Source organism: Stegodyphus dumicola, chromosome 12, assembly GCF_044657685.1.
Source record: "Stegodyphus dumicola isolate Sdum_Otavi_A_Nest chromosome 12, ASM4465768v1".
Taxonomy (NCBI): domain Eukaryota; kingdom Metazoa; phylum Arthropoda; class Arachnida; order Araneae; family Eresidae; genus Stegodyphus; species Stegodyphus dumicola.
In genome coordinates, this window is record NC_140779.1 from 8,285,242 (window position 1) to 8,310,824 (window position 25,583).

Below are 25,583 nucleotides of genomic sequence, written 5' to 3' on the forward strand. Positions count from 1 at the left end.
TTTACAGTTTTGCTAATAAATGTACAGTTTACCGCATAATTCTATCGATCTTTGTTGTAGAGATATTTAATTTTGAAATCAGGGCTTATTCGCTGATCACCCTGTATGTTACACATGGGAAAACCACGTAAACGCCCATATATCCACACCGTTCGCGGGATTCGAAACTCGGACCGAACTACCAGTGTTCAGCAACTTTGCCGCCCACTGGGGGGGGGCAATGGATAGAAGGATGCTGACGCATATTTACAAAGCAGAAGCGAGGCCGTAACTGGCACAGGGTCAGGAATTCTTTCAAAATATTTGGTCAAGAATGATCATTACAGATCATTCATCATGATGCAGATAACGAAAAGGTTTTTTGGTACGTTTACTTAATTCGAACTAAAATAACTGTGAACCTGGACGAAAGGCAAAATACATGGCCCGATTTTAAGATTGCCTTCAATATCACATTACCGATATTGCCAACTTTTAGAATAATTAATAACAGTTGTTCAAAAATACGGTGACGATCGTCCACGAACAGCAGATATTTGAATGGGAATCGTTTCATTGTGATACAGACCAAAATACCAATATTGATGTTGTTGCTAATGCTCGCTTGTCTGACCTATAGACACTGTTTGACCTTGAGCTCCTTAAAGGTGACAGTGTTATTTAGCTCAGTTCCGTCCCCAGTTTTGATGTTGAGCACCCCGGGGGAACGGGTCTGAGTGTCTCTCAACCCTCTTTCCCCTACCACCAACCTCTCGAGAGGACTTTCTGCCCGCCGCTGATTAAGAGTGCCCCATTACTATAAATAATACATTTATAAAACCAGGGCCCTTCGACACGCCAATTAGTGAAGCTAACCACTATAACGCTTGGCCGTCAAATACCAACACTAAGCTGCATGAAGCAAGGAGAGAGAAGTATTGCAGTTTACTACGACCAGACTACTCGCATGAAAAATATAGATTGTTTTTTTTTTTTTCTGGCGTCCATAAGCTGTGACCTATCATGCCTACCAGCCTGAGTCAATGCTTATATTGTTTGAATAAATTTGATAGCACTTTGCAATTCTTGCTATTGAAATTGGCTATGTGCAATTTTAATAGTAGCGCTTTCAATTCTTCTTAGCGCGGATTTTTTTATTGCGTTTATCGCTTCGCATCTCAGTGTTCGATTTACGTAACTTTCAAAAGAATACAGATCGGGTGCCAAAAATCATATCTGTGCTTACTGTCATTTTAATTGGTAATTACTGTCATTTTAATTGGAAAAGCCTCGAGGGCTATCTGCCTAAGGGTAAGAATGCCTTCGTGGACGACTTTCTGAGAGAAACTGACTCGTATACACGTTACAACACGTGGGGCAAACCACGAAAGCGAATCCGTTCTCGGGATTCGAACCTCAGGCCGAACTACCAGCGTTCAGCGACTTTACTGCTCGGCCGCTGCTGGGGCTATTGGCGTCTCAAAAACAGTTGGCTCTACAGATACAGCTTGAAGCAAGATCGTCAACTATGCTTTCTCAAAGGGCCATTAAGTATCACCGTGCATTACCAATTATTAAGCTCCGCCTCAATATTTATGGAGAACATTTAGGTGGGCGGTTCACTTACCGCCAACATCTCAAGAGAACTTTTGGTTTGAAGTGTTTCTCGATTGATCCCATGTCGCACAGACACTATACTCTTACAATATTGATTCAAACATTCATATCTTACAAACATCCTTGCCATCTGCAAGATTTGAACCCGAGTACATCGTTGCAGAGCCTCTAATCACTGTAGCGACTGTCAGCATCTGTAGCCACTATACTGACAGGGCGGCGGGTAGCTGTACAGGTACAGGATGAATTAAGGACGACACTTGTAAATCCATGTAGGTTTCGCCAAGCCTTGATGCTGAGCTTTCCCTCTATGTATAATCTTTGGAATTCCTACGGAGAACGCCACACAGGATGGTCCGAAGTTTCCTAGTTCCTGTTTTCCTACTATCAACCTCTCGAATGGATTTCGCTTCGTATACTTTCAGGGCTCCCTTGCCGCATAGACACTACACTCTTATAAAGATGCATGCCTTCTCCGAGATTCGAACCCAAACCCCTCGGTATGGCACTCACTAATCACTACTCCGTCTGGGCGGCGGGTTGGCTGTACAGAGGCTGTTCGCACATTTTTTAGACGAGGTATATTGTATTCGCAAAACTAAATTACATAAAATTCTTGTGTTTTAAATGTTCTATTTGACATCTCTTATTCTGAACTATCTTTCGAAACCGCAGTTTCCAGGATAATAATGCCTTTTGAAGTGGCAGAAGAGGTATTCTATCCCATTCCTCCCGAACAGCTTTCCAGAGTAACGTTAGGGTTTTGGGACAACATTTAAAGTCCGAAAGCACAAAAATCCGTAGGTGACACATCGGGAGATTCAGCAGGGATATCAGTGAAGGGTATGGCCTTGATACCAGTTTTTTGTTCCATTTCTTTTAGGAAATTTACAGTGGATTTTGATGTGTGACTGCCAGCTTTAAAGCGATGGTATTTCATTCAGAAACATGGGCTATAAAATATGTTCCTGATAGTATTTGGAGTTAATCTTGACTTTTTTTTTTTTCACTCTCCTTATTTTTCACTTGCCATTATGAGAAAAACCAGGAACAGTTATGAATCCCTTAGAAAAACTTTCTTTCGATTCTTTGAACCATGTACTTAAATTTTTTCTTCCCTTTTTTGATAATAAATGACTCTTTTTTTTTTTTTTTTTTTTTTTTTTTTTTTTTTTTTTTTTTTTTGTTACAATCATTTAAATACACCCATGCTTCATCTATTGTGACAATTGTTTTCGATTTTTCTTTGGATAAGTGTTTCTCATATAGAATTCTGCAGCGTGTCGTGCGTCGAGCGATATGCTTTGAAAGAAGACGATGCACACTGCGTTTTTTCGCTTTCTGAAGATTGAAATCAACGTTTATCATTTTGTTTACAGTGGACACCGAGCATTTTAATGATTTTGCAACTGTCCTTTGACTAGGGGAGTTTTCTTTAACATTAAACAACGTATCTTTGCAATAGTCGAAGACGTCCGTTTTTTCCTTGGATAATTGTTTGGAATTTTTGTCCCACTTGAGGCTCCAATTTGACGTTTTTTTCCTTTCTTGTTGATGATATGACCTATCGACCCTTTAGATATCACAAAACCATGACTCTCACATCGTTTTTGGATAACGAAGTATACATATTTCTCTTCGGAAAGAGCGTCAATGTCGCCTTCGAACCACTGCTTTGTTAAATTCGCCATTTTGCACAAAAACAAAACTTTCAAGTCACAGACGATAATTTTGACTTTTAAAAACTTAGCACAATTTCAATTACTTCATTTGCAGTAAACGATGTTTCATTACCGCTTACCAAAGTCGTCTAAAAAATGTGCGAACAGCCTCTGTATAAGTGAGAGAGACGGGGTTCACCTGGTGGCTAACGGTGTAAACAGTATTTGTCCAGTGCTCTCCACTTATTTAGAGGCAGCAATTCCCTGGAGCCTCAAAAGTTCGCCTCTGGAGTTCATTTTGAACTACTTTGAAATTTGATAAACTTCCAAGGACTTAGTGCGTCTGAATTACTTTACCAATACAGGTAACAGATCAAAAATATGAGCTGCCCAACTGGAATAATACTTAGTTAACTGCCGTATCGGAGGCATATTTCAGAAGTGCATATCAACGTAGCCACTGAGGGAGGGGTTTTGGAAATGGACCAATGAGCTTCTTTTGCTCTAAATCTCCATGCTAAATCTCCATGCATGTGAGCGTGTGTTGTTTACTTTTTAATTTGCATTTGTTTCGCAGTTGTAAATGTACGGCATAAAAGTAGAAAATCTCGTAGTGCTTTCGTTTTATGAGTTGAGTTAATCGCTAACATTTCACCTTCGCGATTTTTATCACGCATTGATATATGGATTGATGTTCACGACATATTATCGCTCTTTACACCGAGAAAATGACTCAAGCTACAATTAACCTCGAATATTAGGCATTTACTAACAAATGTGGATTAAGAGAATTAATGTGTATCGTTATTTTTTATTTATTTTTTATTCAGCTGAGAAGGACTGGAAGTGTTACAATAAATCTGGTGTTCTCTTATTTCAGTCCTTTTGCATTCTTTTAATTTTGAAAGTGTAAGATTCAGAATACATATTGTGTATAACCTGATTATATCCACTGTTAACATTAAAAGTTATACGTGCATAAATTAGATATATTCGTCGTGAATAAGATGAATGCATTCTGCTTTGATGAGTATTTCTTGTGTAGACAGTATATTTAAGAGTGAGCAGTTATTAAATGCCAAATTTAACACACTAAATGCAAATTAATGAATTACGAATGCAAATTAGTGAATTTCACTTTGAATAAAATTTTGCACTGGCTATTACTATGGAACATCTTTTTCATATAGACTGCAATAAAAAGTGCTGACTTCTATTTACATATATAACTGGTGTAAATATTTATCTCATATGCATACTTCTTTGTAAAGATAGCATTTGGGCTCAGATGTGTATTCCATATTTCTTTTGTCTTATTTATAATTTATTAAGTAATATTTCGCATGAATATTTTTAGGAGTATACAACATGTGTTTGTATTTATTTCGAATTCTTTCAACCGGGTAGTGAAATCTTCATAATTGCTTATATTTGATCTAACTTCACAATGAAAATTTTTCAGAAGAAATAGACGATGTACAGAAAATTGCGTGGCAAAATATTTTCAATCATCTTGCTTAAATGTTAAAGCGTGCGAAAGGTGATGTGGCATGACAGAAATATTACTGGATGCTCATTGGTCCATTCTAGAAGCCACTCCCTCGGTGGCTGCACAGATGTTGTTATATCTAAAATTTTTATGTTGTTTTTTTAATACCTTATTCCATTATAACTTTAACTTAACTGATAACTTTGCTGACTGTGGTGCCAGATAAATTTACAAAAAAAAAAAAAAAAAAAAAAAAAAAAAAACCAAAAATCAAATAATTCAAAACATTCAAAATCTAATTCATAATATATCAAAAGATGAATCAAATAAACAATCGTATATCATATCTATCAATCAAATCAATCGTATAGTGGTATTGTACAATTAAACTTATAGGTTTGCGTTGTGAGTAACCTATGTAAAAGGAAATATCAATAACTCCAAATTCAATTAAATTCCATGTTTCTTAAAAGCCTCCCGGCTCAAACAAATGGAGGGACATGACAGACCACAGTAAATTATACGCTACATAAATACACATGAATACAAATAAAAATAGTAGAATAATAATAACTTAAAACACATATTAATAATTGAAATTCTCGACATAACAATGTGCACTTGCGAAATATGCGTAGCGGAGGGCGCTGTTACGAATCACGGAGAAGGTATGGCTGTTTGCAAAAGTATAGTGTCCGTGTGGTATGGGGGCACTCTAAATACGCTGCGAGCCGAAAGTCCTCTCGAGAGGTTGGTGTTCTACCATCAACCCCCCCCGGAGTGCTCTCCATCAAAACTGGGAGTGGAACTGATCTAAATCGCACTGTACCTGTAATGTGCTCAAGGTTGTTGCCAACGGCATGCATAAAACTTGCGCTCCTTACCACGAGGAATTTCGTGGGATTGGGCTTATTATAGGTCAGACAAGTGAACCGTTTATAATATCAGTAAAGAAAGCAAAAGTTTGGCCTAATACGAATGAAACTCTCAGTATAAATGTGACAAAGGATTTTAGTACTTACCTGTCAGTGTGTAAAGAAAAATAATTTTGCTTCAATACTTTTTTTAACCTATCTTCTGGTAATCCATAACAGGAAGTTTTTATTACAGAGCCTATTTATAAAATGTTTAGTGTAAATGCTGTCCCTATATTATCAATGAATAAGTTCTTGGTGTGTGTATTTAATTATGGCAAAGCACACTAGGGCTATCTGCCTAAGGGGAGGGATGCCTTCGTGGAGGACTTTCTGAGGGAAACTGGCTCGTATACACGTTACACATGGGGAAAACCACAAAAACCCCCATGCAGCCAGCCCGTTCGCGGGATTCGAACCTCGGACCGAACTACCAGTGTTCAGCGACTTTACCGCTCGGCCGCTGGTAGGCGAATAAGTGCTTGGAAAGTTAAGTTTATTTTCCTACGCTATTTCTTATACTGCCACCCAGACTGTACAGTATTTAGGGGAACCGACAGCGTACCAAAGGGCCCCGGGTTCGAATCCCGGAGAAGGCATGGATGTAAATGGTCTGTCCTCGCCAAGGAGCTAACGGTAGCCGCCTATTACGTGCCTCCAAAATAAAATCGCCACCACTTCCACCCTTAGGAGTGGCCAATGCTAGGGAAAAGAAAAAAAAAAAAAAAAAGGGAAAAAAATATCTGAAAGCTTTCAGATTTTACATTACACCCAAAGGGACATTTTTAATCTTAACTGTGTTTACCTTCATTTATTAAACGTCATGTTCTTCGCACTTAAAGCATAAAATTCAATTCAACAGCAACATCGCAAAACAATTTTAAAATGAGCATATCTTTAGAATTTTCGATCCACAATCTCGCGTAGTGGAGATAGAAATGTTTTTTTTTTTTTTTTTTTTTTTTTTTTCCGTACAGTTTTGCCATTGCTGGCTTTGAAATCGTTGAGTTTGTTAATCAAAAATTGGTTGAAGTGTTGCAAAATATAAAATAGATAATAAAACCATTTCTAAATTTTTTCTTTCCAGATACCCATATTCTGTGGAAGATTACGTTATGCAAAATTCGATGTCTCTAGTACCGTTGTTTCATTGCAATGCGAAAAACATACATACATTCATGCAGATTCTTTATGGTTTAATTTCTTTAAATGTAATACAGGGCGATAATATTTGGTGGCAACAATTTGAAAAATGAAACAACGCTTGGAGTGAATCAACGCAAAATGCCAAACCGAAATTAATAAACCTTCTGGGCAAATGGCCTCTTTGCGCTAAAACCGATAAAAATAATATTAATAAAAACTAAATTTTTGACACTTAAAAACTGTGAAATTGAACCTTTGGTTTGAAGTTGATTTTCTGCGAAAACAGGAATCATTTCGAGCAAACCATCAACGCACCATTTATACTTACACCAACACACAATTTGTACCTAAAAAAACCATTTATAATAATTATAATCATAGGTTTGGTGAATGTTTTTTTTTTCGGGGTGGGGATAGATGTAATTAATACTTTAAGACACGAAACTGCTAAAATGTTTCTCATATGAGTTAAGGACACTTGAATGCCTAATGGATAGGATTTTTATTTTGCGAAAACAATTTCTGATCGTAAGAGAGCTGCATTATTTGCTAGCCCAAAGGGTGCTTAGCCCAGAAGGGCTATTAATTTCATTTTGGCCTTTTGTGGCGTTTATTATAAACGGCGTTCCACTTTTCAAATTGTTACCACCAAATATTATCGCCCTGTATTTTATTTAAGGAAATTAAATAATGAAGAATCTTCACGAATGTGTGTATGTTTCTCGCATTGTGTTAAAACAACGGTCCCTAGAGCCATCCAATTTTTAATAACGTACTCCCTACACCCGAATATGGGCATCTGGAAGCCCAAATTTGGAATTTGTTTTGTCATCTATTTCATATTTTATGAAGCATTTATGAACTTTTGATTAAGAAAGTGAACGATTTCTAAACGAGCAACGGCAACACTTCACGGAAAGAAAAACCATTCACGGAAAGAATTCCCATTACATTAAATTTAAACGACATTTTTTAATAAAAAAATGAAGTAAATAAACAAAAAAAATTATCTTTAAAAGTCATTTTTAAATAGAACTCAACGATTTCGAAGCGAGCAATGGCAACATTGTACGGAAAGAAAAAACATTTTTTTTCCATTACATTAAGTTTAAACGACATTTTTTTAATAAAAAATAAACAAACAAAAAAATTATCTTTAAAATGCATTTTTAAAAAGAACTCAACGGTTTCGAAGCGGGTAATGGCAACACTATACGAGATAACAATAATTTAAAATGAAATGTACAAAAACATTTTTTTTAAAATTATTTTGCGATATTGCTGTTGAATGGAATTTTGTAGTTTGAGTTCGAATAATATGATATTTAATGAATAAAGGTAACACACAAAACGTTAATAAAAAAAGCCTCTTTTGACCATAAATGCTGAAAACTTTCAGTTTCTGGGGCATTACCCAAGAAGGGCTATTAATTTCCTTCTGGCATTTTGCGTTGGTTCACTATAAATGTCAATTCACTTTGCAAATTGTTGCCACCAAATATTAAAGCCACGTATTTTATTTAAAGAAATTAAATAATGAAGAATCTGCATGAATGTATGTATGTTTTTCGCGCTGCGAATAAACAACGGTATCTCAAATTTTTAATAAGTGTTCCTTCAATAGAATATGAGTAGCTGGAAGCCCGATTTCGGAATTTGTTTTATTATCTATTTCTTATTTTGTAAAACTTTAACTATTTTTTGATAAAAAACTCGAGGATTTCAAAGCAAGCGATGGCAACACTGGACGGCCGGAAAAAAAATTTATCTACAGCGCACGAGACTGTGTATCGGAATTCTAAATACATGCTCTTTTTAAATTATTTTGCGACATTGCTGTTCAATTGAATTTTACTGCTTGAGTACGAATACCACGATATTTAATAAATAAAGGTAACACACGAAAGGTTAATAAAAAGGTCCTTTTTGGTGTAATATAAAATCTGAAAACTTTCAGATATTTTTATTTAATTTTGGTTTTATTACATACTGAAATTCTTTCCTAAAAATATTACAGTAGTGTAAGTTATTCAACGTATAACACACTTCTTATTTTGTAAGTAAAATGAGAAAATTTCTTCTAAAATTCAATGCGCAATAATATGTTTCATTGTGTCTTGTTAGTTCAAATATTATAAGTAATTGCATTCATTAAAAAAAATTTACTAACATCATCTGCGAATGAGTTTGAAAAATAAAACGCAAGTAATTGGCTGCATAGTGACCAGACGAAGACGAGATACAAGATTCAACCCCGCGTTCTATTATTCTCGAGCTCATTTCTTCTCATCTTTCGAATTGCTAATAGGATATTCTCCCAATTAAAATACGAGAAGAGCCCTCCCTTAATTTAATTGGACGGAATTTGTAAGCACTCACTCTTTCTCTGCAAATTCAATTAGAAAAGCTTAAATTAAAAACTCCATTCCTTTTTCGTTATAGCTTTGGCTGTTGGAGCGTTCGGGCAATTATTTCTTTAGCTGGTTCTTCAGGAATTCGATACTCTAAACGTACATCTTAAGAAATACACCTTAATGTCGATTTCGACAGTTAACTAACTATATTACCTGTAGTCGCAATTAAAAATTGTTTATTAAGTTGCATACGTCAGCTTAAAATAACATGCGGAACAAATATTAATTTTGAAATTAAACAACAAAAATCAGCGTTATATTTGCAAATCTTCACAGGACAAATTTCGATGGTTTGAACACCGAACCATCTCCCTCAGCTGCCAAAGTGCAAATGCATATGAACGAGATAAGATATAGTAAAAATGATAAGATAAGAATGGATGGAGAGGAGTTAAGCTGATGGCGCCATCTATGGATAAAAGAAGAAAATAAAAACACAATTCCCTTAAAGGCTGAAGGTAAAGATGAATTGGAATTAGAGTCGAGTTCCATACTTAAAGACCCCATTCCAGGTATGAATTTCTGGGATATTTACAGGATTCCTTGCCAGTCTGGTTTAATTTACAATGGTTAAACTAAGAACGCGTTAAAAAACGTGCGACAGATGGTTAGGAAAAGGGAAAGACAGATGTTCTTCGTTGTCCAGCATTGTTGGTCCTAAAATCCCACTTTCCATTTTTCTGCACCCAAAGTTTTTCAAAAAAACATCTTCCATTGGTGAATTAGATTTTCTAAAGGCGTTTCATATTCAAAAAACCTTTCTGTTCCAGTCGATTTATTACGTTTGTATTATAATTTTTAATTAAAACGCTGTGCACCAAATATATATATAGCAAACATATGTAGACAAAATAGCCGTAAATCCAATAGCTTTTCAAAAAATAAAGAAACATTTTTAGTCCAAAGAATACTCTGAAGGAGTATTGTTTTCGTTTTGCGATTTTGCGTTGAATCACTATAAATGTCCGTTTCATTTTTCAAACTGATGCCACCCAGTGTTAGAGTCCAGCATTATATTAGATGAAATTAAATAGCGAAAAATCTGAATAAATGTATGCATATTTCTCCCATTGTGATAAAACAACGGTACCTAGAGATATCGAATTTTGAACGACGTAATCCTCCTACGAATATGGGCATGTGGAAGAACAAATTTGAAATTTGGAATTTGTTTTATTATCGATTTCATATTTTGTAAAACTTTAACGAATTTTTGATTAACAAACTCAAGGATTTCAAAGCGAGCCGTGGCAACACTCTACGGGGGGGAGCCTTTTTATCTCCAGCGCGCGGAACTGTGTATCGGAAATTCTAAAGATAAGCTCATTTAAAAATTATTTTGCGACATTGCTATTGAACTGAATTTTATGGTTTAAGTGCAAAGAACGTGATATTTAATAAATAAAGGTAACACACAAAGCGTTAAAAACGCCCCTTTGGACGTAACTTAAAACCTGAAATCTTTCATTTTTTTCCCTTATATATATGATAAGTTTTGTGGTGGAAAAATTACACCTTCATTCTTGAAGTTCGAATTCAGCAGATGAATGTAATAGTAAAAGCTGGAACCTTTACAGTTAAAAACATAAATCTATCAAAACAAAGTATATTTTTAGAATGAGAAAAATTTACTATATATATATGTGATGTACCAGCTTTAGTCGTAGCTTAAATTATCAGACGATAAGTTTAAAAAAACAGGATCCATTTATTATTATTCAGGAGAAAATAGCAGTAACAAAATCAGATATCCGGAATAAATAAAAAAGAATTACTAATAACTTTTTGTATGAAGTTTCCTCCATTGTTACATTAAAGAAAAAGCCCCCGATACTCCTTTGCGAGTCCTTTTATAGCCTCTGGAAAGGCGGAGCTTCCAAGAAATGACGTCAGCCTCGGCAGCCAATCCAGTTCGCTTTAAATATTTCCAGAAAATTCTATTACTGTACGTGTAGAAAAGGCGGGAAAAACAACTTGACTACGGGGCTGTGGATTTAATTCCACGTACTTTCAAATAAGAGATCGTCGCCATTAAAAATGAAAAGAACATACAGTTAGAATTTTAAGTGTATTCTTGACTATGGAATTTTATTATTACATATATATATATATAATAAAAGCACGATTTTAGAAGCACTGATGTAAGACCACTGAGATGTAGAAGCGTAATGTTGTTCAGCATAAATACTTGATGCTTAGAGCGTCCATCCATTTTAAAAAATAAACAGTCTAGCCAGATTAAATTCTATATTTATTTAAATTTTCATTTGTGGACACATTCACTTGACATTCTAATTGTACCTATTTCCAGAACAATTTTGATACTATTGTGATAGAAGCAATCATAGCAGGACATTGATTAGATCAATTCCGCGAAACGTCTCGCCAAGAGAAAAGCACAAGCAAAAGTGACGCATCAGTTCATATAGAGAAGTGAGGGAGACAAAAGTTGCAGTTTATAGTTTTGTTTTGTAATTTGGTGATTGGTCAAGAGGCATCTGCATTAAGCGTTACGTAAGATCACACGATTAATTTGCATGACGCAGTTTAGACTTATGGCGCTATTCTTAAGACAGAGAGAGGAAACTCACAAATTAAATAAAAAGTAAAAGAGGTTATAGCCAATTAAAATTAAAAGTTTGCTTTCATATTTTTATTTTACATATATATATATATATATATATATATTTGTAATAATAAAATTCCATAGTCAAGAATACACTTAAAATTCTAACTGTATCTTCTTTTCATTTTTAATGGCAATGGTCTCTTATTTGAAAGTACGTGGAATTAAATCCACAGCCCCGTAGTCCAGTTGTTTTTCCCGCCTTTTCTACACGTACAGTTATAGAATGTTCTGAAAATATTTAAAGCGAACTGGAATGGCTGACGAGGCTGACGTCATTTCTTGGAAGCTCCGCCTTTCCAGAGGCTATAAAAGGACTCGCAAAGGAATATCAGGGTCTTTTCTTTAATGTAACAATGCAGTAAACTTCATACAAAAAGTTATTAGTAATTCTTTTTTATTTACTCCGGAAATATGATTTTGTAACTGCTATTTCTCCTGACCAATAATAAATGGATCCGGTTTTTTAAACTTATCGTCTGATAATTTAAGCTACGACTACATCTATATTTCTTCACCAATCTACTTATTCCGGACAAAAGCTGGTACATCACATATATATATTGTATACACTTATGTGTAACATTTACAGAAATTATAAATGTTTTGAGTTCTAAAAATCGCTCTTTTCATATGCATATTGAAGCGAAAACTAAGAATAATTGTACTGTAAAATATTTCTCTCGCCTTCTTAGCATGCCTATGTGGTGTAGCGGTCAGCATGCTGGACGCGTATTCTAGAAGTCCGTAATTCGAATCCCGGCCAAGGCATTGCTCATTTTTCATGTCTATGGCTTCCAAAATACCTAATGTCTCTACAGTGGCGCCCGAACTAAAAAAGGGTGGTGGATGGCGATTCTCCACCACCAGGCTTTTGCTATTGGTTCCTCTCATCCCCAGTCGCATTTTAAAAGGAGAAGTGTATGAGGTATTTCTCCAGCCTTCTTAGCATTCCTTCATGGAGTAGTGGTGAGCATGCTCGACGCGTTTCCGAGAGGTCCGTGGTCCGAGTCCGGGAAACGGCATTGCTCCTTTTTCGTGTCTCCTGCTTCCAGAATACTTAATGTCTCTACAGTATTACTTTTCAGTTTCATAATCCGAGGGGATACATGATAAGTGATAAGTGACGGAGGACGTGGGCACTGTCCCTTTACCTGAAAGGTTAATCAGTACAGCTCCACGTCCGCAATTATCCGGAGCCGCCGATGGGGTTCGCTGCCGTCCAACTGCCGGGATCCCAGTGTTTGTTGATATCTGACAAATAGCTGTGCATGCCAAAAGTATAAGAATTCAAAACGAAAATTAGTACTTTTCCGTTTCGCCGGCGCAAATCTCGCCAAGCAGACTTTGTTGGCGACAATATACAGTATACACATAAAAAATGTTAAGGAATGTTAGTTCTAAGAACTTTTTATTTTGAAGGCATAAGCACTTTAATATGGTTTAAAATTTGTAAAATTCCAATAAATTTGTAAAATGACATTAATTTAAGAATTTACTATGCTTCCCTAATTCAACATCCTGATTCGCCGGTTCGTATCACGTGACCCCAAGCGATCTCATCTCACGTAAACTACGTTTCAAAAATCTAATTCTCTCAGTAATTATCTACATTAATTTGAAATTAAATCTTAATTTGGAATACAAGTTTAAATGCAAAAATTATTCCAATTCGTACGAATTGCTTACTCAGAAATTATGTAAAACCGCAGTGCTTTACATTGCTAGTGCATTCTCGTTAGAATAGGTGAATTTAACCCTTGATTTTGCCTTTTCTATATTTTCGCCATCGCGGGAGCGGTGTGATTGCATTCTAGTTGACTTGTTGTACCGCGAATCGTCTCAGGGCATAAAAATTGTAAAAATTCTATGTAATTGTATACCAGTATTGAACGAAACAATCAATCTGATAAGAAATGGTTGCGACTTGTTTCGAAAATGAGGCGTAAAAGGTTACCAGCGAAGATATTTCGTTTGCCATCAGTTGTACCATTATTGGCGACTTTATCGTTTGCGCTGGCGAAACGGAAAAGTACCCGAAAATTTAATGAGGTAGATCTGATTATTCTGCCAGATGAATTGATGATTGTTCATGATGATTAAAAATGATTGTTCATTATGATTAAAAGGGTTTTACTGCTTCATGATATTTAAAAGAGAGAACACGTTTCTGGTATTCATAATGCAACAATTAATCTACTGCTTACGATTGTTAACTCCTAATAGTCTATGAAGATGTTGGAATTCTAAAATTTCGCAGTTTCAATTGCTCCAAATAGGTTCAGTTATAACTAAATCGAGGATATGAACAAATCGATCCATTATTTGAATTCCCATACTTTTAAAATAGTTAAAAATGAGCATTTGTTCGTGAGATCATTAATCAACACAAATTAATTGCTGACAATATGCGTCACATGTCTTAACTGCGCAACTACGATCTTATCTCAATTATCTTTGATAATTGAAGAAATCCACTCGAACAATATACGGTCTGTAATCTCATTTAACATAATTGATCCCAAATCATGATTCATTTACTATTATTGCGATGTATTGCTAAAATACTTGCGGAATACAAATATACTTGTATCTTGGCCCTTTTCAAATAAATACAAACGGTGTTTACACATTTTAAGAACAAATTAGATAAAGAATTTTAGAAAAAACAAATGTTTTTGGATAACATTTCTTCTGCCGCTCAAGAACGTTTTGGGTTTCGTAAAGCATTTCGTTTAAAATTTGCCATCTCTTATACTGAATATTTTTCTTTTATTTCTCATAATATATTTTATTTATGAATCTGTAGAAATACCTTTGTTTACCTCCCTCCCATTGCTTAGTTTGAAATTCATTATTAGTCCAAAGGCCGTTAGCCCAGAAGGCCTATTCATTTCAAAACGGCATTTTGCGTCGATTCATTTTTCAAACTGTTGCCACCAAATATTATCGTCCTCTATTATATTTGAATTAATTGAATAATGAAGAATCTGCATAAATGTTAGTAAGTTTCTCGAATTGTGATAAAACGACGGTACCTAGAGCCATACAAATTCGAATAACGTAATCCTACTGCCAATATGGGCATTTGCAAGCCTGAATTATCGATTTCATATTTTGTAAACCTATAACAAATTTTTGATTAACAAACTCAAGGACTTCAAAGAGAGCCATGGCAACGTTGTACAGAAAAAAAAAAAAAAAAAAAAAAAAAAAACATTTTTATTTTCAGCGCGCGAGACTATGTATCGGTAATTCTAAAGATACACTCAATTTAAAATTATTTTGCGATATTGTTCTTGAACTGAATTTTAAGATTTAACTGCGAAGAACATGATATTTAATAAATAAAGGTAACACACAAAATATTAGAAAAGCGCCCCTTTAGACGCAATTTAAAATCTGAAAACTTTCAGGTTTTCATTTTTATGAATTTTGTGTTTAAACAGCTAATTTTAGTAGAATCATAATTAAATGTTTTGTATTTAGCCGAGCAATGCAGCCGCGAGACGAATTTTAAGAGAAAACTCTGCCGGAAAAGTAAAAATACAGGAACACGTGCATTTAACATTGAGCAAATGGATATCTCGGTGATTTGCTTTGAAATTGTATGAATGTAATTGACCACTATGGTAGTTGTAACCGTAATTACATCCTCTTATTGTTTTCCAGAAATCACGAGAAGCAGAAATTACTAGAAATATCTCCCGACCGGTTGACATCTATGAGAATCCAGAAAGATCATCTCAGATTGGTTGTTTAGTTAGCTGCTTTGATATTGTTGTTGTGAGTTGCATTTCCGCGTGAAATGAGATAAATTAGATTAGCTTTAGATGAAATAATGAATGAATAAAGAAATGAGATAAATTAGATTAGCTCTTTAAATACGCCGTGTATTGCGTTGTGTTTAACGTTCTTAGTAGTTTGAAGTATAACTACTGATTATAACTGCGTGATACTGTGAACACTTGTACGAATACCTCTAAGGAAAATTCCAGTTGTAATATATTTCTTTTGATAAGAATAAGTTTTATTACCCTGTTATCGGACTTGTGCATTCAATCTATTACGAACTAGTAAGCACGCAACAATAGTTAAAGAAACTAAATAATGAAGAATCTGCATGAATGTTTCTCGCATTGTGAAGAAACAACGGTACCTAGAGCCATCATATTTTGAATAACGTAGTCCTCTACCCGAACGTGGGTCCTCGGAAGCCCGAATTTTGAATTTGTAAGTTATTTTATTAGCTATTTCAAACTTTGCAAAACGAAGAAACAGAAATCGTGAGACAAATCTTTTGGCATTAAACGTCCAAAAAAAAAAACGTCCTTTTGGACGTAATATAAAATCTGAAAACTTTCAGATTTTCTTTATCTTGTTAACTTTAATTACGTTACCTTAATAGTAAAAATCTTATCTAATTAAGTTGAGCATTTTACAAGAATTCCCTTAATCTCTTCCCTTGGGGAAAAAATTGGAATCGAAGTAGTACTTGTAACAAAGTATTTAGTTGCTCTTTATTTAAATTCTTTAAATGCTTCTTGCGATAATTTGAATTTCAGTGAAGTTGTTTTATTAAAAAGGCCAAACTAAAAACAAAAAAAGTAAACAGCATTACTTATTCTTCCGTGTCACTCTCATTTATAATGCTAAATAACTTCATGACTCGCTTAACAGCTACACGCATTTTTTCCCTAAATTTAGTGTTTCGCCAGCGGAAGCTCTTTGGGCTAATTGGGTTAATTTCTTAGCGTGAATGGGGTAACTGCGCATCTAGTAATGATGTAATCAATTTTAACGGTGACATAACATAATCGCTTGCATAGCAGTGGCTTAAACGATAGCGCGAGGGAAAGAAGTTGCGTTAGAAATGTTGATTTAGCGAAAGAGGACTTGCATGCCAAACGGGGAATTTCTGTGTTCTTGCATGCGAAGGACACACAAAGCCATTTTTACTTGGTTAGATATTACTGCATTTCTTTTAATAGGAGTACACTTGGGCATTTGCATTTCATCAACTGTAAGACAACAGTTAAATAGTTAACCTGTAATTTTCAGCAAAAGAAAGAAATTTTTATGTCTGAACTGTCTTTTTTTAACTCTGCAGTCTAAAATCCTTAAATCAAATCAGCCGAGGCAGGGCAGTTTCACTTTGATATAAATTTAAATTTTATTTAGTTATTAAAACATCTGATGTGGACAACACATAACTTCCTTCCTGTTAAATTATACACATTTTTTTGCTGCACTTCATTTAATTTATTTACTCGAATCTCATTAGAAAAATACATTTCTCAGTCAATCAACTTAGTTCTCACTTCGCGGCATAAAAATACATAAAAACCCAAAACATATTCATTAGAAATTGTAAAATGCAGAAACAAAGCACCAAAAACAGTTAAAAACAGCTAAATAAACATTTTTTATAATTCAAATTAGAGTTTCTACTCTAAAACAAGCAATTCTAGCAAAGGATAGGGAGACAAAATTTCCGGTGAACAAAACTGAAAGTTGACTTTTGGTTCCACTGTGCAGAAAGACACTGAAATTCTTGCACCAACTGACTTAATTCACTATTCTACTAACAGTTTCAAATGTAAATAAATAGCGGTTCCATTAGGCATAGTTCCACTTAAACAAATTTTAAATTTTTGATAATTCTACAACTATTGCATGCAGATTAACTAAAAGCATAAAACCCTTTACCGGAACATAATTCGTCACTTTTAAAGCAAAAAAGGCACAATTTACCAACATATAAGAATAAAGAAAACGGAGCTCACAGAGCTCAGTAACAAAGTGGGAAAATATATATATATATATATATATATATATATAAGGAGGGGTGCACAATTAGATGTTATACTAGTCCCATATACAAATTTTCAAAGTTCTACGGCGACTCCGTTTTGAGTTATGCGAAGTATGTACAGACGTCTTTTGTAAACCCATTTTCAATTACTTTTACAATCCCTCGTGAAGCAAAAAAAAAAAAAAAAAAATTTAAACGCATTCGAGAGTGTCAAAATGTATATTTTCTTTGAAATATGATACCCAAAAGTTTTCGCGATTGCAATACTTCCTTTGCTTCACACAAGGAATTAAAAAAGAAAGAACTTTAGCTGCGAATATAATCGTTAACTATGTTAAATATCTGCGCTTTTATGACTTTTATATTGTATAATAATTAGAAAATAGCTGTTTAAAATTGTTTACATTTTTAAGTCCCTCCTTTAAAGACCAACTTTCGTCATCCTAAACTTCACTTCCGGTTTATTATTTATACTATAATTTTGCATCTAGTTATCTTAAAAACAGAAATAAAGTATTTTTGGAAACCTAAATATGTGGCCTATGAAATAAATAAATAAAACAGAAGTTCGAAAATATTCACCAAAACAATGATTTTAAGTTGGCACATACTTAACACTCAAACTTGATTTTGTGCGGTATTTCTTTATGCGATTTTCTTTTGTGAAGTGTATGAAATTTTCAATCAAATTGGAATATAATTGACGAAGTTATCAATACAAAAATTATAAAATATATAATCTGTTAAAAAAAGGAGCTTCAGAGTCGTATGTCTGGCTATTAAGCGTCTACTGAAACAACAGTTGTAGCAAAATCTGATCACCGACTACATGGTAACTGGAAAAAAGACAACTTTAAACGATTCTATTTTTTACGGGTACTCCTAAAGTTTTGTGCGATTTCTTTATGCGTTTTTTATGCGGTCCCTATCCACTGCACAAAAACAGGTATGAATGTATACGAGCCAGTTTTCCTTAGAAAGTTCTCCACGAAAGCATCTCTCCTCTTAGGCAAATAGCTCTGTTGCGCTTTATCATCAACTAAACCCAATCTCTGATCAGCAGTGGATGAAATGCGACGCTGTCAGGAATGGTATTCAAATAACACTAAACCAGTTTGTCGGAACGCATCAAACTTTTTTTTGTTTTGTTGTTGTTATGTTTACAACTATTCTTCATTCTTCGAAATGAAATTATATGTTCATATATAATTTCATTTCGGGGCCATTTACATATATTCTACTGCAAGGTAATATATAACATTTTTTTCTCGAAGAACGGTACGGCATCTTTCTTACTCCTCGATAAATTAAAAATTTTCAACATCTTTTTTAGTTTTTCAATTGAAAAACGATTACTACGATATTACGCTATTCATCAAATTTGGCAAATAAAAGTCCAAAGTGAAAGTACTCTTTTATTTCTGAATTTTTAAATAAACTGAAAAAACTCAAATATGATTTCTCATGGCTTGTGTAAATTGGCGGTAATTTCGCGAGGGCCCTGAAAATTAAGCAGTACACTGCTCAAAAGAAATAAAAAAGATCTGAAAAATTCCAGATTTTAAATTATGTCCAAAGGGGCGTTTTTTTAGCATTTTGTGTGTTACCTTAATTTATTAAATATCACATCCTTCGCACATAAACCATAAATTTCAGTTCAACAGAAATATCGCAAAACAATTTTAAAATGAGCCTATCTTTAGAATTTCCAATACACAGTCTCGCGCGCTAAAGTTAAAAATGTTTTTTTTCTATACAGCGTTGCCACTGCTGGCTTTGAAATCCTTGAGTGTGTTAATCAAAACTTCGTTAAAGTTTTACAAAATATGAAACCTATCATAAAACAAATTCCAAATTTCAAATTTCGGCTTCTATATGCCTACATTCGCAGTAGGATTACGTCTTTCAAATTTTGATGGCTCTAGGTACTATTGTTTTACTACAATGCGAGAAACATACATACATTTATGCAGATTCTTCATTATTTAATTACTTCAAATATAATAGAGGGCGATAATATTGCGTGGCAACAGTCTGAAAAGTGAAACGGACATTCAGAGTGATTCGACGCAAAATCGCAAATCGAAAACAATAGTCCATCAGGGATAAAGCCCCTTTGGACTAAAAATTCAATTATGACTTCTTATGGTTCATGAAATTTGGCGATTTATCATGAGAACCGAAGTAATACTATTTTATCTTAAATACTAGCAGCATCGCTGCCAGTCTTCGTCTGACTTTTAAATGTACCGGAAAAATGGCTGAAAGGAACACCAAACGTTAAATTTAAAAACTGCGTAGAATTTTATTCTGCAGAGCAACTTCATAAAAAAAGTTATTACGTATAACAAAATTACAATGACATAAGCAATGTCCCTTAATACAAATAATAATTATCCTAATAAGTAAATTAACCAACTTCCCTTTGCAAAATCTTAAGAACTCAAATGGTATAAAGGAGGTTAAGAATTTTGTTTCCTAAAAAAATCACTCAAAACTTTTCAATATCTTAAAAACAGTGAAATGACAAACCAATATTTCGAAAAGAATGAAACTATTCAAAATGATGCGATTTCATCAAAAATCTATCAACAACAATAAGACAGGAAAATTGTTGCCAAAATCACATTTTTAAAGATGTGAGAAGTGTACTCGGAAGCTTCATTTAAAAACATTTTTAAAAATACAAAATATTAGCCTTTTTCCAAAATTCTTTTTGTAAAAGCAGTCGCAAGGATGAAAGTTTAACGTGTCCAAAAAATCAAAGAAAAATAAACTGTACATTTTTAAAAATAAACTTTTTTAGGAAAAACCCCGCTGAAAAGGTGTTAAGCTCCCTTTGTTAAATAAATTCGTATTGAATCGATTTATTGAAACACAAAATTTATTTTAACTTAGTAAAATAACTAAGTGCCTACATTTCATGACGATGTGAAAATGGAGTGCGTAGAGTAAAATCTCGCTTTCCTATAGCCCATTATGTCTCAAAATGACGCGATTTCGTCACAAAACATAAAATTAAAAAAATTCGATTTCGAATTTCGAAAATATCGCTTCGAGGTGCACTGGCTCTTGTCTAGATGCACCTGTGTACCACATTTCGTAGCCGTGGATCTATTAGCTTACGCGCAGCGGAAGACAGACACACAGTCTCTTTCTTTTATTATATTGTTGCGTGCGTACGGGTTCGTTATGAAATGAATGCACAAGTCCGATGAAAAATGAACAAAAATTTATTATTATCACAACAAAAATGCTTAAATTTTCTCAAATTATCATGCAGTATTACAATATCTCACAGTAGTTATCTTTTAACTACTCAAATGTACAATAGAACGTAATTCAAAACAGCTAAAGAACGCTAATCCGCGAATTCGCTACAATCAACAACAGTAGTTTTCTAAACAACAACAAACTAAACAACTGCTACAAACTGGGATGTTTTCCTCCTTTTATAAGATTTTAAAATCACGCGCTAGAATTTTCCAGTACTTTCTCGAAATCAAAAAGAGACATTTATTTATTTAACGCACGCGCTCTTGTATTTTTAATTTTTCCGGCTTAGCTTTCTTTTAATATTCGTCACGCGCTGCACTGCGCGAGAAATAAAACCATTTAATTTATAATTGAACTAACATTAGCTTTTTAAATACCAAATTCGTAACACTGCCCCCTTCCCAAGGACTGCACGTCCCGGGCAGTATAATCCCTGGACAGGAAGCTAAACTTACAACTGTGGCATAAATGCAACTGAGGCATAAACATTACATTACAATATCAAACAATATAAACAATAAATGCAATAACTAACTTAAACAAATCAAATGCTATCAAATACTAAATACAAAACAAATACTAAATACAAATCAAATACTAAATACAAATCAAATACACATTTATAAACAAAAAGGACCATGGTCTGATACTATTTACAATTATTTACATTACGTACTATGGCCATAGTAATAAGCTAACCTGTCGTAAGAGTTCGAAGACTCACGGATCCGAACCACGACGTCATTCCTGTTCAGCACCGTATATGGACCATCCGAAGGTGACTGTAATTTAGGACTCAGTCCTTTTCGTTGAATCAGGTTCCACAACCACACCTTGTCTCCTTTGTTGGATCTATGTCTAGTAGCTCTTGTGTCGCATCTGGTCTTCATTTTCTCCGTCGCCAAGTTGACTCGCTTTCGTGCAGAACGGTGCATCCCCTCAAATCGGGCCTGGGCATCTTGGATGTGTTCCTCAGGCGATGAAGGCGCATCCGTACGGCGATGAAACAGGCGGTCACAAGGCAGACGAAGGTCTCGACCGAAGAGCATCTGAGATGGAGAATAGCTGGTAGTCTGGTGTTTCTTTTCGACCCTAGCATGATTTCGGCTGTTTCTCGAGCTGGTTCTTTCGGACAAAGCGTCGGCATTTCCAGGTGACGATCCCTTCTTAGGATGGATAGTCATGTCTTCAGATCCTGAAAGCAGTTTGTTGTTTTTCAAGTCTAAGGAAAAATTGTATTTCCTTAAAAAGTCCAATCCGAGTATGCATGGATCTGTAATATCCGCCACATATGCTGTGTGATGGTAGGCGGCACTTCCAAACGTGATGTTTACGTTTAACTTCCCAGTTATGTCGATCTTGTCACCAGACGCAGTCTGAAGGGTAACACAGGATGGCGTCCAAATAAGTTTATCTTTAAACTGTTCAGCTAAATCTTTCCTAATGATGGTAACATTAGCTCCTGTGTCAATGATCATACTGCAAGGAACTCCATCGATATTCCCATTGATAGACAGTCCGTTATTGTTGCCACTCACTGTATAAATTTTAAGAGCTTTAAAACAAGGTTTTTCACTATCTGGCAACCTCCGTTCCTCGATATGGTCACTAATTTGTTTACTGCGTTGTTGCTGGGAAATGGTCTTATTTTCCGTTCCTCGGGGTGTTCTGCAGTTTCTTTGTATGTGGCCTTCACCTCCGCAGTTCCAGCATTTTAGAATTAGTTTCTTTTCACTTCTGTTCCGTCTCAAGCCACTGACGTGTCTGGTAAAATCATCTGCTTTATATTCCGTACCCTGGGGTGTTCTGCAATTCCGTCTTAGGTGACCTTCACTACCACATCTCCAACACCTTAGAGCCACTTTCTTCTCGCTCCTACTCCGTATCAAATCTTCGACTTGTCTGGCTAAATCATCTAAACGAGCCATCAGTTGATCCACTGGCTCATGGACTCGCACAGCTCTAACTGGGTAGCGATCTCTACTAGTTGCTTGCTGGGCTGCCTCGAACTTCATGGCGTCCAACAGAGCGCTTTTTATGTCCTTTACATCTGCCATTCGAAGAGCTTTCTGTATTTCAGCATCTCGGATGCCGTCGATAAAGTATTGTAAGGACAGGATTTCCCTTGTTTCTGTCGGGCATTCCGAAAAGGCGAGATGGGACAGCCTTTCAACATCCGCGGCGAGCTCCTGAAGTGTTTCGGTAGGCTTCTGTTGACGAGATTTTAATTGGAGCCTGCTGTAGTCTTTTAAACATTTCTCGCCGAAGCGCAGCTCCAAAGCGCCGGATAGAGCTTCGAAATCTAGCCTTTGATTTTCGGGAAGCGTCTGCAGGATATCCGCTGCGTCTGCTCTCAGAGAAGCGGCGAGATGACAGGCCTTAGCTTGGGAATCCCATCCATTCGCATCCGCAACGATAGAAAATTGTGTCCTATACACCTGCCAGGAGGTCTTCCCATCATATGTAGATAGTTTTAGAACGGAACGAGCAGGCATCGATAAAAATTTAAAACCTTCAGAATTGTTTCCTACCGTCGCTATGCACTTCTTTAGGCTGTCAACTTCTTTGGTGACGGCAGCAGAAACCCTATCATCAATTTGTTGTTCGACGGCAGAAACTCTCTCTTCTATATGTTCTTTTACAGAAGAAATTCTTTCTTCTACTTGTTCTTTTACCGAAGAAACTCTTTCTTCTATTTGTCCAACTTTAGTTTCAACCGCGTCTATTCTGCCTTCCATAGCCTCAAATTTATTTTCTATTACGCAGGTAATTTCTCTTTTCATTTCGTCCTGACCTGCTTTCATCTCGTCTTTAAGGGATTTCATCTCTTGCTTAACGCATTCCTGGCCCAATTTCATTTCTTCCTTAACGGATATTTGACCAGCATCCATTTTCTCTTGTACAGCTTTTATATCTTCCTTAACGGAGTTGACGGCTCCTTCCATCTTTTCTTGGAAAGCAGCAAATGCAGTCATCATTTGCCTGAATTGTTCTTCCATCGCTCTTGTTATTGGCATTCAAACCCCACTCCTGACACCAAAAATTGTTGCGTGCGTACGGGTTCGTTATGAAATGAATGCACAAGTCCGATGAAAAATGAACAAAAATTTATTATTATCACAACAAAAATGCTTAAATTTTCTCAAATTATCATGCAGTATTACAATATCTCACAGTAGTTATCTTTTAACTACTCAAATGTCCAATAGAACGTAATTCAAAACAGCTAAAGAACGCTAATCCGCGAATTCGCTACAATCAACAACAGTAGTTTTCTAAACAACAACAAACTAAACAACTGCTACAAACTGAGATGTTTTCCTCCTTTTATAAGATTTTAAAATCATGCGCTAGAATTTTCCAGTACTTTCTCGAAATCAAAAAGAGACATTTATTTATTTAACGCACGCGCTCTTGTATTTTTAATTTTTCCGGCTTAGCTTTCTTTTAATATTCGTCACGCGCTGCACTGCGCGAGAAATAAAACCATTTAATTTATAATTGAACTAACATTAGCTTTTTAAATACCAAATTCGTAACACTATGTAGAGATTCTCAGATGCTGTATTTATGTCTAAATGTATGCATGTGTTTATACTGTAATTTTTGTTTCAGGTGATGGACAAGACATCGTGAATGGTGCAGAGACTCTGGTGTCGATGATTACGATCTTTGTTCCTGTCTTTCTCATCTACCTGTAGTACAACCTTAAATGAGGGTCTTGAAGAAGAACCCACTCATCATAAATATTGGACAGAAAAGAACGTGTTTCATGTGTGCCACAAACTTCAAAATGGCACCAATAACTAAGAGAAGGATTTTTGAACATTTGCTTGGATCGCGCAGTATTAAATTGAATCTGTCTCAGTGTAACAACGTGCCAAAATAATGTATTTAAAGCAAGTGGCAAGTGCTACAGGTCTGAACTTAACATTAATGGTTGATTATTCTATCGTATGTGGAAAATTTATGTGAACGGTTTATTCGGAAGCGGTCAGATTTGATATTCATATTCAGAGGTATTGCTGAAATCATTGCAGAATCTAGTCTATCAAAAGAAACTGAAAGAAGTTTTCACATTATTTAATTATTTATTTAATTATTTATTTATTTATTTTTGAAAAGGATATTCATCTTTAAAAGTAGGAAATGCTTAGTGTCATTTCCAGGTTTGAGTTATTTCAGTAATATGAAACATCTTAACAATTTGACTGAAATAATACTAGCATTAATACTAGTGTCAAAACATTCCTTTACTTTTGTGATTTTGTTGTTCAAGGTTATGTTTTAAATCACATCTGAATAAGTTCATAACTATTTATTAACCAAACATTAAAAAAATAGTAATTATTATTTACTAGTCTTCATTTTATTGTATCTTGTATATTTATTTTATATTATATTTGTAATACATTATATATTTTAATTACATATTTATTAATTTATTCAATATAACAATGAGACATGCTCAAATATTTAATTTTAAATATTGAGTCAACTCTTATCTTTCATTTCACGAGCTTCGCTTGAGTTTCGATAGGTCGCAGAGTCAATATTTACGTAGTAGCAGTTAACAAAGCTATTTAAATTCAATATTACTTTTAAAAATTTCAAAAAGCAAACATGCAACATTCGAAAGAAATGAT

General features: G+C 34.8%; 1 protein-coding gene across 1 annotated transcript in view; it reads left to right on the top strand.

Moving 5' to 3' along the window:
* The window catches only part of LOC118201166 (lachesin-like), a 203,843-nt gene extending 178,572 nt beyond the window's left edge, over nucleotides 1-25,271 (top strand). The window contains exon 10 of the mRNA XM_085806916.1: nucleotides 24,553-25,271. Coding sequence (XP_085663042.1) covers nucleotides 24,553-24,638 — 86 coding nt within the window. The 3' untranslated portion in view covers nucleotides 24,639-25,271. The remainder of the gene's footprint in view (nucleotides 1-24,552) is intronic.
* The last annotated feature ends 312 nt before the right edge of the window (nucleotides 25,272-25,583 follow it).